The sequence below is a fragment of the Haplochromis burtoni genome, unplaced genomic scaffold, assembly GCF_018398535.1.
Source record: "Haplochromis burtoni strain Fernald_Lab_line unplaced genomic scaffold, NCSU_Asbu1 Contig_52, whole genome shotgun sequence".
NCBI lineage: Eukaryota > Metazoa > Chordata > Actinopteri > Cichliformes > Cichlidae > Haplochromis > Haplochromis burtoni.
In genome coordinates this window covers 992,547-1,005,620 of record NW_024582413.1, presented here as the reverse complement: position 1 = coordinate 1,005,620, position 13,074 = coordinate 992,547, and the positions used below count along the sequence as shown (strand labels likewise).

General features: G+C 40.2%; 1 protein-coding gene across 2 annotated transcripts; it reads left to right on the top strand.

The window, feature by feature from the left end:
* Nucleotides 1-2,774: 2,774 nt before the first annotated feature.
* Nucleotides 2,775-11,306, top strand: slc4a1a (solute carrier family 4 member 1a (Diego blood group)). Of its 2 annotated transcripts, none has more exons than XM_005921854.1 (21): nucleotides 2,775-2,969; nucleotides 4,014-4,090; nucleotides 4,212-4,267; nucleotides 5,249-5,355; nucleotides 5,447-5,493; nucleotides 5,575-5,740; nucleotides 5,826-5,961; nucleotides 6,038-6,107; nucleotides 6,212-6,254; nucleotides 6,350-6,534; nucleotides 6,650-6,857; nucleotides 7,103-7,306; nucleotides 7,411-7,559; nucleotides 7,655-7,849; nucleotides 7,970-8,215; nucleotides 8,315-8,404; nucleotides 8,845-9,011; nucleotides 9,118-9,359; nucleotides 9,443-9,612; nucleotides 10,047-10,220; nucleotides 10,312-11,306. In XM_005921854.1, the coding sequence occupies exons 2-21, from the start codon at nucleotides 4,064-4,066 to the stop codon at nucleotides 10,354-10,356; spliced, it is 2,727 nt and encodes a 908-aa protein (XP_005921916.1). In that variant the 5' UTR covers nucleotides 2,775-2,969; nucleotides 4,014-4,063; the 3' UTR covers nucleotides 10,357-11,306. The 2 variants fall into 2 exon arrangements, with proteins under 2 accessions (XP_005921916.1, XP_042076549.1); XM_042220615.1 differs by having other exon boundaries at nucleotides 2,845-2,949.
* The last annotated feature ends 1,768 nt before the right edge of the window (nucleotides 11,307-13,074 follow it).

Genomic DNA, 13,074 nt, shown 5'->3' with positions numbered 1-13,074 from the left:
CCAAAACCTTGAGCCTGTTAAGTAGGATTTTGTGGTCGATGGTGTCAAAGGCTGCACTAAGATCAAGCAAAATGATCACAGAACAGTTCCCTGCGTCAGATGCCATTAACAGGTCGTTATAGACTCTTAAGAGAGCGGTCTCAGTAGAGTGCTGCTTTAGAGCCCAGATAAATGCCACACAGAGTTCCAGCAGCAGACACATCTCTACGTCAGCTGTTCAGAGGAGACTGTGTGAATCAGGGCTTTATGGTCTAAGGAAAAGTAACAAGCAAAGAGATTTGTTTGGGCCAAGAAACAGAAGGAATGGCCATTAGACCTGTAGAAATCTGTGCTTTGGTCTGATGAGTCCAAATATGAGATCTTGGGTTCCACCTGCCCTGTCAGAAAAGGTGAACGGATGGTCTCTACATGCATGGTTCCCACCATGAAGCATGAAGGAGGTGATGTGATGATTTGGGGGTGTTTTGCTGGTGACACTGTTGGGGATTTATTGAAAATTGAAAACACACTTAAACATTATGGCTATCACAGCGTCCTCTGCCGACATGCCATCCCATCCGGTTTGCATTTAATTGGACCATCATTTATTTTTCAACAGGACAATGACCCCAAACACATCTTCAGGCTGCGCAAGGGCTATTTGACCAAGAAGGAGAGTCATGGAGCGCTGCGCCAGATGGTCTCGCCTCCATGGTCACCTGACCTAAACCCTGTTGAGATGGCAAAGGGAAAAAGAGTGCTCAGCATCTCAGGGAACTCCTTCAAGACTGTCGGAAAACAATGACTACCTCATGAAGCTCATCGAGAGAATGTCAAGAGTGTGCAAAGCAGTACTCCAAGCAAAGAATGTCTACTTCTAAAATATAAAACATGTTTTGAATCATTTCACACGTTTTTATTTACTACTTAATTCCATAAGTGTTCATTCATAGTTTCATAGTGATATCAATGGACACCACTATCGGCCAGATACCAGGCCGCCAGATAGTTAATATACAAGTATTTGTGAGTAATACAACATTTAAACAAAGCTACATAAAGCACATTATGTGTTATACATGTTTTCAGAATTTTTTTCATTTTTCATTTTTTTCATTTTACTTTACACAAGCTGGTAAATTTCTCTGAAACACACATTCACATTATTATTTTGATCAGAGGTCATACAAAAGGCCCGTCACCTCAAAAAGTTTGGAAATCTCTGGCTAACGGCATAACATCTTACACCAACATCTGCAAGATTAGTCGCTAACAGCACATTCTCCACCAACCACAGTGTCAATGCCAAACTTTGCAGTTTTAAAGACTGTGATCTTGATCCAAGATCTGTCATATTTAAGGCTGTGTGATGGGCGGATGAATTTCAGACCCAAATATTAGACACAGGAGACAGGAATGACACCAAGGCTAGCTTTAATGCTAATAGTTCGGGCCATAAACAAAGTCCAGAACTCAGACGCTGTTGAATTTCAGACACACAGTCTTGAGTTAAGGCTTGAGCTGTGCAGGACCCAATGAAAGATGCACAGGACACATGGGATGACTGGGGGCATGGCAGCTGGGATTCAGTGTCTTGGATGGCCCTTCATAAAGCAATCTCTGAGACTGTCTCCCTCAGATGCTAACGCAGCTTGTACAGACTGAAGAGCACAAAATAGCACAAGTCTTTCTTACACTACAGCATTCAGTCTCAATGCAGAAAAAGAACACATAGTTATATTGCTCTCCCTCTCAGAAACAGAACACCTAATTTGTAAATCTGCAGACTCAGAAAGAGAAAACACCACTTTATTATTGGCCTGCTAAGAAACTGGAAAGAGCCTTATGATTGGAATTTGCTGTCTCAGGGAAAACACACGGGATTAATCAGTTTTACTCACACTGAACGCAGGCTCAGGGGGGCTGGCGTTGGCAGATGCTGGCAGGGATGCTGGCTTGGGCCCAGGTCACATATCTTAATACAGAACTGATACTGAAGCCTTCAAAAATGCATTTAGTTTATCAGTGATGACAATCATGTGTTCTGTGGCTTTAAGTGAATGCCAACAGGGGTGCTTTTAAGATTGCCTGTATGGTTGGTTTTACCCCCAGAAGACTTGTGAACAGGAAAACGGTCAGTTTACTTTGTGTGTTGACTGATAACTGCACTTGTTTTTGGACTTGCACTGCAGTAAATTCTCATTAGCAGTGCTCTTCCACAAGCTGTTATCACATGTTTTGAAAAAAATTATGTTGCTCTTATTGTTTTTGTGTCTTTATTCATCTGTTTTACACTTTTTCTCAGTCTAGTCACATCCATGTGTAGCTTATCTATCACCAGCTACCAGCCTCCACCGCCAGGCAACTGCTGAGGATGTCTCACCCTGTTGATACCACATGACATGTTCGAGGGACAAACCAGGTGAGCTTGAAGGCTGTAACCGAAAAAAAAGTTGAGTTTAATGTGTTCCCATCACATCACTCACCCAACCCCTAATTTGAGGGAATCCCCAGTACGTAAACAAACTGACGTAGTAGGATGCTCTGCTCTTGATACTGTACATTGCCCCCTTCTTTACCCTCTTTGGCCCATGTGTGCTCCTTCGACAAGCTGAAGTGCAGCTTGCTGTTTCATGCTGTCCCTGTCCAGACTTGGTTCATGCTGAGAGGGTGGATCGTCCAAATTAGGGTTGGGATATCCCTATGTCAAGGTGTCTAAGGCTGATAGCCATGTTTGTCTCTATCACCCCCCACCCATTCCTTGCCAGGTTGCCCCAACAGCCAACCAGAGGACCAGGAGGGTACTGCACCTCTTACGGTCGACGTAGTTTCATATGGGTGTTCCCGCTACTCTACTTTTCTTGCTGTATTTGTCTTTTCGCTTGTTCTGGCTCATTTTGTCGCCGGGCTTGTCGAAGCTGACAGAACGGCTCGGCCTGTGATCGGCCTATTTCCTGTGCTGGAAACCAGATAGGAGTACCTGTGTACAGGTAGGGGTGTTACCTCCTGTTGTAGGGTTCAGACACACTTTTTAGCATTAATGATCCACAAGGAAGGGGTCAAACAGGATGGATATCGAATGTGCTCCAGTAGGAACGTAGAGTCAAGCTTTTTATGTTTCTGACATGTTTGTAATAAGTTTAGAGTGAAATTAATTCATTTGCTTGAGTAATTTTCTGGTAATCTTGTTAAAGAAAATATTTGTTGTTTATATTTGTTGCTTTATTTTTCAGCTTTTTGTTGTTAATTTGAATGCATGATAGAACATGCATGAAATGTTTAGATTTTTATTATTGTTTAAAATATATATTACTGCTTATTCTGACTATATGTTTAATAATCTGCATATTTTCAGTGCCGGGAAAAATATCTTTATCAGCAAATGACAACGCCTTCTTAAGACTTAAACTAACTAATGTCATTTGTTCCAAGAATTGCAAAAGCATTATTCGAATCTGGTATAGAGTAGATTTGCAATGTGAAACCTTTATTTTTCTACCTTTTAGGTGTCCAACAACAAATATTTTCGGTTGCCATTTATACCAAAAGTGCAAGACTTGTTCGTTTGTTTGAAAACTTGACATACACTACACTCAAAAAATTTTCAGTTAGATTTATAATATTTTTCTATAACTTATGCTTCAATACCAAATAGTCCAAAATTTGAAAATTATTACTGTAGTGCTGTTGAGGATAAGAGATGTGTCTTGTTGAAGGGTGTAACCCAGAGATAAGACTCTGTAGGGCCTTTTTTTCAGCTGTAACGTAGTTCATATTCTTAACGGCTGGTTGATTATCTGCCCTCAGCTGCAACTCTGCTGACGAACGAGGATGATATATGATGGATTCCTCATTGAAACTCCCTAAAAAAGATCAAAGCAGGTTTTACTGTGATCATTTAGGGAATCAAAGTATGCCAGAAATCCCAACAGATAAAACACCTGTCTTGCACTTAGTCCATAGTGAGGTGTTGTTCTTTCTTATTAGTTATCCCATGTGTTTTTAATTATATGTTCATTCATCCTCGGCCTTAGGGAATGCATGAAAGTATCTGAAAACTGGGAGGACAGATAAGCCAACATCCATGGAAAACAACTTAACTTTTGAGGAGGTTGTTTGTTTTGTGATTTTACATCCATCCATTCATCCATCTAAAATCTATGTCACTTTTTTTTAATCCATTTTCATCCAGCTGTTTCAATGACTTCTTTTACAACTTTGCTCATATCTAGGGCAGTGACATGTCGTATGAAGACAATGGCTCAGCCTTCCCTTCTCCAGTGATGCTGTGAGTTCCTCCTGGCGTCGTTAAGCAAAACTGCAGTCCATGTTTATGTTGAAATTGTGGTGTCTCTGATAAGATAAGTGGGTCCTTCCCTGCCCTCAAATGAGAATGAGCATACTCTTGCCCCAACAACTTCCTCCATGACTGTATTTAGGTTAAGTTCTAATCAAACTATTTTGTCTGTTAAGTTTCCATCACAAAGTTAGGTTATGAGGCTTTTAGGCTCTTTTGGCTAATTGTTTAGGTTTTCAGATACAGCAATAGCAGTAGTCAGCTGCATTAAGTGAAAACACCCACATTTACTTGATCGCAGTTTAGCAACAGAATAGCACATAAACTTAAAGATGCTTATCAGATGATCAGAAAAATATCAAAAAGAGACATTTGTATATTGCGAGATACCTTCTGGGTGTAATACATGGGCAGCTGCTTACAATTATAGTGCCTGCCTAACAGCGTGTTGGGCTGCTCTCAATAGCCATAGTTTACAATTATGTTTGATTTAAGTCATGTAGGAAAGAGAGGTCTGGATGCCTCTTACAAAAGCTCGCACACTGACAAATGTTTAATTATCATGAATTTCGGGTAGCAGAGGTAGTTTAAGTTTATAGGTCAGCAATGAGATACACAGCCAATCATCGTTACGCTACAAAGCAGCTAACAAATTAGTTGAGCAAGCCTGCCATCTTGTGGGCATTTTCAGAATGACACTAATGACAGACTAACTGTGTGAGTGGTTTGACTGATTTAATCAAGGAAAGATATTTACTTTGCTAAATGCAATCACTGACTTCAAAGTTAATCTCTCTAAAAACACAGATAAGGCAATGTAATTTTTTAAATTTATATCTAATCACAGATCAACTGCTTGCTTGTCTTTACGACTTGCCTGTAAGACTTGATGTGATGTCAGAAGGTGTTTTTGAGCAGAATTCATGATGATCCCTGATCTTAAATAGTGTTTTCCTTTGGTGCTATCACTAGGACCATACCAGGTCAGAATGATGACTTTGACCTTGAAAGGGGGAGGGAGGAGGTGGAAGAGGATGAGCCATCTCCGAAGCCCATCGTCATCCCCACCAATTCAGAGGGTAAAGTCTTCTTAAAGTCTGTGTTTTCTCTGTGTTGTGGTTTCATTTTATATACCTACGTACAAATCACACCTCTGTCTTTTTATTTCAGCGTTTCTGAACCTGAATACCAATGCCACAACAAGAGGGGATGCCCAAGTTAGTTTACAGTTTTTAGTGTTTCAAATTCACTATTAAAATTCACCAATGAAATGAACTAATCACACTGAATTATCATAGGCCTATGTGGAGCTGAATGAGCTCGAGGGAAACATCTGGCAGGAGACTGGCCGCTGGGTGGGCTACGAGGAAAACTTTAACCAGGCCACAGGAAAATGGGGTCCTTCTCATGTCTCCTATCTCACTTTTACCAGCCTGCTCCACGTCCGCAAGGCCATGAGTACAGGTGAGTATGGAGCTTAACGTGTACACAAATCACTGTTTATATCTGAATAAAATCAAACTTTAAAACCTGTGTTACATTTCCCCAGGTGCTTTTATCCTTGACATGAATGCCAGCAATCTGTCTGCTGTGGTTGAGAAAATGGTTGATGAAATGCTGAACAAGGATGTGATCCGTTCCAGTGATCACAGTGACCTGATGAGAGTTCTCCTGATGAAACGCAGGTAACCCATACAACATATTTCTTTTGCAAGATGCCAAATTCTTAAACATGACTGCTCATTTGATTTGTCCTTCCAGTCAAACTGAGGGACCTGTGGTCACTCCCTTTGGTGATATTCAGATGCAGACCTTTTCTGTCACGAAAAAGGTACAAATTTGGGGCGAGGTTATGCAGATTATTATATGTGTATTTATTTATTGTCAGTGAAGCAGAGTTTACATGTTTTACTACTTTACTTGTTCTCTCTGCAGAGAGACAGCTCTGACAATGTAGAGGCTTCAATTGTCCTCTCAGGTATGCCTAACTTTTTCTGATTTCCCATTCATTTATCTTCAGTTTTTGTACCTAGTTCTGGAACAGATATATCAAAATGTGCGTGTTTCTCACAGGTGAACTGGACTTCCTGCAGAAACCAGCGGTGGCCTTCGCCAGGCTGAGTGACTCTGTAGTGATGGAGTCTGTCCTGGAGTCTTCTATCCCCGTTCGCTTCATATTTCTGTTGGTGGGCCCCGGCCACAGTGGAATCAACTACAGCGAAAGCGGTCGTGCCATGGGTGCTCTGCTGGCCGACTGGGTGAGCAAGAAGAGGAAACATGCCTCTGTAGAAATTGCGCAGTTTAATCAAAATAAAGGACACCTCATTTGTTTGGTTTCAGGTGAATAAAAACTTATATCTGTCTCTATGTCAGGTGTTCTGCCTGGAAGCTCACTTGGCTCAGACTTCAAAAGAGATCACAGATGCCATCGCTGACTTCATGGACTGCAGCATTGTGATTCCACCCACTCAGATCCAAGATAAGGCAATGCTGGAGCCGGTGATTGACTTCCAGAAAAAACTCTTGAGTGACAGACTCCGTTCCACTGACCCCCGTCTTACCTTTGGGGAAAGGGTGAAAGGTCAGCATACAACTAAAATAAGAAGCTCCTATTTGGCGTTTAAAAAGAGATATCTACAACACCTACAACAGCAAAATGAGCCAATGAGGTTTGGGGAGTAATAGATCCTTTAGATTTAATTTATTGTACACAGTAACAGAAAAAGAAAAAATGGACACAAAAAAACTAAAAGAATCTCGTGCATAAGGAAGAACTGAAGGATTTTGGCAGTAAATAAAATGTATTTGATTTGTTTGTTTCTCTAGCTCTGCAACCTCCACCGGGGCCGAAGGAGGATCCTCTAGCCCGAACGGGCTATCCTTTTGGTGGCATGGTGAAGGATGTCAAGCGCCGTTACCGCCACTACATCAGCGACTTCACAGATGCTGTGAACCCTCAGGTTCTTGCTGCCGTCATCTTTATTTACTTCGCTGCCCTTTCTCCAGCCATCACCTTCGGAGGGCTTCTAGGTAAAAGAGAGCGACATAGAGAGAAATGTGTGATTTTGCATTCTTAACTCGTTTTAGAAATTTGCTTTGTTTCATTAACATTCATCCTTATTGTGTGCACCCAGCTGACAAAACGGAAAAAATGATGGGCGTGTCAGAGCTTATGATCTCCACTGCCGCCCAGGGTGTCTTCTTCTGTTTAATTGCCGCCCAGCCAGTCCTTGTCATCGGCTTTTCCGGACCATTGCTGGTGTTTGAGGAAGCTTTTTTCGTTGTATGTAAAAGTTGTTGCATGTTAGAACTCAAAAACTCAAGTTTCTTAAAGGCTACTTTTAAAACTTCCTTTCCTTTTTTTACCTTTTTTAACAGTTCTGCAAGATGCAGGGTATTGAGTACATCGTAGGCCGCATATGGGTGGGTATGTGGCTGATAGTGATCGTGGTTCTCATCGTGGCAATGGAGGGCAGTTTTCTGGTCCGATACATTTCCCGCTTCACCCAAGAAATCTTCTCCATCCTCATCTCTCTCATCTTCATCTACGAGACCTTCAATAAGCTCTTTAAGGTTTAATTTGATTTCTCTAACTGTCTTATTTGCTTTATCTTCTTGTACTTTCTCATAATTTCGTTGTACATGTACAATGACTATAAAGGTCTATTCTATTCTATTCCTTCTCTTTTTCAGATCTTCAAAACCCATCCTTTGATCCTGAACTATGAACATCTGAATGATACACTGGACAATCCTTTCCACCCAGTCATGACGGACCATGTTGAGATTCATCCAGATGGAAATGTAACAGTTAAGAAGGTTGAAATTGAAAGGGCATACCCCAACACTGCCCTGCTCTCTATGTGCCTGATGTTTGGCTGCTTCTTCATTGCATACTTCTTCCGTCAATTTAAGAATGGCCATTTCCTTCCTGGCTGGGTAAGATCAAGTCTTGAACAAAGAAGTTTTCCAACTCAACACTTTATTTAGATGCTGAGAATCTGACCTTTTTGTGTCCTTTGCTCTCTTTCTTACTAGCTTCGTCGTTTGATTGGAGATTTCGGAGTCCCCATTGCTATTTTCTTCATGATTGCAGTAGATATCAGCATTGAAGATGCTTACACTCAGGTGAGTGTTGTGGAAATGAGCATATAAAAATAGTTATTTAAAAAGTATCCATGTCTTTGTGTGCAAATAATCACAAGCCAAATACATATTTGACACGCTCAGTGTTTCTAACTCAGTTACACCTATATGGTGATCAGGTGCAGAGCTTTTAAACATTCCCTAAATTAGATGGAAATGTGCCTTTCTTGAGATCAGTTAGAGCTGTGTCTACATTCAAAGACAAATCAAACCCCTTTCTAATGTCACATGTTTAGCATTCTTAAACTTATCTTTTTTAAACTAACCCTTAGAGAGAAAGCAAGATAACTTGCCCCCTCCACGTCTGTCCCATTAGCATGAATTTTCTGAATCCAACCAGTTCTCAAAATGTATGATGGAAGTCCAAAGAATCTACCTTTAACTGTCTTTCTAATTAGCATCATCACTCTGTCTTCTCATAGAAACTGGTTGTGCCAAAAGGTATTGAAGTGACTAACCCCACGGTGAGGGGATGGTTTATCAATCCCATGGGAGAAAAGAAGCCTTTCCCCGGCTGGATGATAGGTGCCAGCTGTATACCTGCAGTGCTTGTCTTCATCCTCATCTTCCTTGAGTCCCAAATTACTACGTGAGTGACACTTTAAACGAATGCAGTATTAGTTTGTGTGATTTCAACTACTTAAAAAGAAAATATTTAAGAAATCTCTGTTTTCAATGTTCTCTGTGAATCCCAGGCTGATTGTGAGCAAACCGGAAAGAAAAATGGTAAAAGGGTCGGGTTTCCACTGGGACCTTCTCATCCTGGTCACCATGGGAGGAATCGCATCTATCTTTGGAGTCCCTTGGCTGAGTGCTGCCACTGTGCGATCTGTCACCCACGCCAATGCTCTCACTGTCATGTCTAAGGGCCCCAAACCAGAGATAGAGAAAGTGATTGAGCAGAGGGTCAGTGGCATGATTGTGGCCATCATGATTGGTAGGTGCTGCCATCTACAGCAATGATGCAGGCACTTCAGAGTCAGAGTAAATAACCATTTTACCTCTCATGCCAATTTTCAGGAGTTTCTATTTACATGGAGCCTATTCTGAAGATGATTCCAATGACAGCCTTGTTTGGCATCTTCCTCTATATGGGTATCACTTCTCTAAATGGAATCCAGATGTGGGACAGGATCCTTCTGCTCATTACTCCCAAGAAATACCATCCCCCTGATGCCTATGCCACCAGGGTATCTATTCAGCACAATACAGTTTATTTTACACTAATCAGCTAATCATAAATAATTTGCATGCAGTACACCTTCATGTTTTGAAGCTAACTCACTGTGTTAGACAGTTTCCCTCAGAGCACAAAAAGTATTTAGTATTGTTTACAATTTTTAATCTATTTGCTATTTTTTGCATGTCTTTGTAGCTTTGTGCCTCACATTTGTGTCTTCTGTTGTATATCTTTGTGATCATTTTTTACCTTGCTTTCATTTTTACTCACTTTCCCAGACCTGTTAATGGTACTTTCAAAAACAGCCAATGGTTCACAGCTCCTTGCATTAGATTATGTATCCCATCCTGCTTTTTCTTATATATCCAAGTCTAATGGTGTAATAATTACCATATAGCTTGTCAATTAGTGCATTTCTCACTCTTATTTTTGTCATTTGTACAGGTGAGTACCATGCGAATGCATCTGTTCACTCTGATCCAGCTCGTGTGCCTGGGTGTACTTTGGGCGGTGAAGATGAGCAGCTTCTCTCTGGCTCTGCCTTTTGTTCTCATTCTTACCGTTCCTCTGCGCATGTTCATGACTGGCAGGCTCTTCTCTGCCATGGAAATGAAATGTGTAAGTGCTTATCTATATTTTTCAGATGTAGCTCTTCGTGTCATTTCATATGTACTTTTCCTTGTTGTAACCTGATCTGCATGTGTTGCAGCTGGACGCTGATGACGCCAAAGTGACATTTGAGGAGGATGAGTAGGATGGATCCATACTGCCACAAACATCACCATACCGTTCATAGTCACATTTTATTTAGTGATGCCACTTCTTTGCAGATTCAAACTGTTCCATTATTGTTTGTCTTTAAAGGGCATTACCTGACATTTATTAATATATGACTTCTGCATCTAAATTTGTGTTTGCAACCATAACAGACAACCAAAATGTATTCAATTTCATCATCAAGACCTATCAGGTATTACTAATTAATATTTTGAGGTTTTAGGATTTCAAAAATGTTTTTTACGGTATAAGTGGCTGTTTATGTACTTAGATACAGAGTGGCATTTTCTCTCAGGGAAAAATGAATGAATGAATTTTGAAAATAAGAGATATTTTCCCCTGAGATGTTAGATAGATCCATTTATATATAATAGTGTTATTTTCTTTTAGTGCTCAATTACAGCATGGCTTTAATATTACAACAATGCAGTTAAATTGTAGTTCTGCCTATGTTATAATAATGTAATTTCACCTTACTTTAAGCTAAGGAAAGCTGATGTCAGCTCTTCAGATGCGCACAAAATAATTAATTTTGTGAGACTATAATGTGCCTTTTGTCCATAGTGTATCAGATTATTCAGAAAAGTGTGAAGTTGTTTCTGAAGTTTTCCCATTTACTTTGTGTATTCTTTATGCAACAGTTTAGACTTTTTTTGTTCAGTTGGCCTATATAGAATATAAATGCACTGCTTGTGTGTAAGTGTTTAAATGCTTTGTGATTTTAAATGAGATGTGCAGTGCAGGTAGATAGTTGAAGCTGAGATCTTATTGTTTGTATTGATTGTTACACTGATGACATAATCAGGTAAAACTCTGTATACATTTTCCTTGTCGTGCATTTTATGTTGCCCATCACATTTGTGTGCAAAACACTGTACATGCTTTGGATTTAATTTTATTAAAAAATAAAGACAACCTTAAAACGCATGTTTTCATTAACGCATTAAGTAACACAATATGTCACATCACATGTCAACAGTTTGTCATTATTTTTACCCTGCAAGAAAGAGGAGACGGCGTGAGGAGCATGTCTGCCACTCAGCTTCATGCTGCCTTCAATGATATCAGGAAACTTCAAAGTCCTGCTGCTCTGGAAGACAAGGGGCCTATTCTTACTTATTATTAGCCTAAACTATGATAATAACACAGAGGGGATCATTAAACGGAATACTGTTTTCTTTCTCAGACTAGTAAAACATGTTTAGCTGAATGACATGTCACATAATATATAGATACACAACATACAAAACCGTGAAGTTGTAAAATATGCCCTTTGTTATGTATTTTTTATGTCATGATGTCACTTTTTAATAATGTTACTAATATTCAGTCAGGACAAACATAGTTGGATTTTCCTATTCCTTAAATAGTGCAACTGCTTTGAGGCAAACTGAACTGCGACACAAATAGTTAAAATCCTTTGGGGAAAATGATCACGGCAGGAAAGGGGTAAATTGCTTGTTCTGAGCAAGGGCGTAGATTTGGCATGGACGGAAGGGACATGTCCCCACCAATTATTCAATTGTCCCCACCAATAATTTAATCTCTTCGAGTAAAGAAAAACAAACCCGATAAAAAGAAAAAAACGATCCGTCAACGTCTCATTCACCCAGCGGTGCAGAAAGAGTTAAATTACGTTCTCTACTGGAGTCATACCTCATGTGACAAATATGGCCAATGTGATTGGCTGCGCCTTTCAGGGAGCTCTGTTTAGTTTTAGCAGCTGCAAGCCTGCACTGCGAGGACCTGCAAGGAGGCGAGGAGGATGGCAGCAAAAAGGAAGAACCTGGATATAAAAAAGTATTTCGGAAACTAACTGCACAACAGGCAGCACTATTAGTTATCTCAGTCTCCCAGAGTAGCATTTCTAATTTTGATTGAAGCTGTCAGAGAAAACGGCAGCCTCGAGCAAGCCAGGATACTAGTTTACAGAGGCTGTAAAATTTTTATGTGTAACATTAAAATGTTGGTGACACAATAATTTCTCCCTAATGGCACTGACATATTCATAGGGTTAATTTTTGAGACAAAATATCATGAGGTAGTCGTGATTTTGCAAATATTCCACCTTGGAGTGCAGTTTGCACAAAGTGTTTTAAAAATGCACTCACCCTACAAACATTACTGATGAGTCAAGATCTGCACAAATTGACAGAAACACTGAAGCAGCTCCCCATTTTATTCTTATTGTCATGCATGTCCTATTTGTCAGGTGATAGAGTAATGGTGATACAAGAATCACAGGTGAAATTGGATGATGACTTGGTGGTTCATTACTGTATTTGAAGCACATGTGTGACTGCATGTATTTGGAATGTCTCACTGTTATTCATCAGGTGACGGAGGCAGCTCTGCCATGTTGTAGCTCGGACAGAGGTGAAGAGGCGAGGTCACAGGTGACTGACTGATGATTTGGTGCTATAGATTAACTAGTATTTATTATCATGACAATTGTTAGGCTGCTGATGTAAATTGATTCATTAGTGTATATTTGACAAAGAATCTGAATTGACATGTCTCACTTTTTATATGGCACGAATCCATGTGTTATTTTATCAGGTAGCAATATGTCCTAGTGCAGTCAGAGGGGAAGAGCCAGGGCCAAAGGTGAGGCACATCAAGCACACAATAATAATTTGAGGATCTGAGGATAAAACACATGTACTGAGGCTGAAAGAAGCTTCAGTGCTCTCAG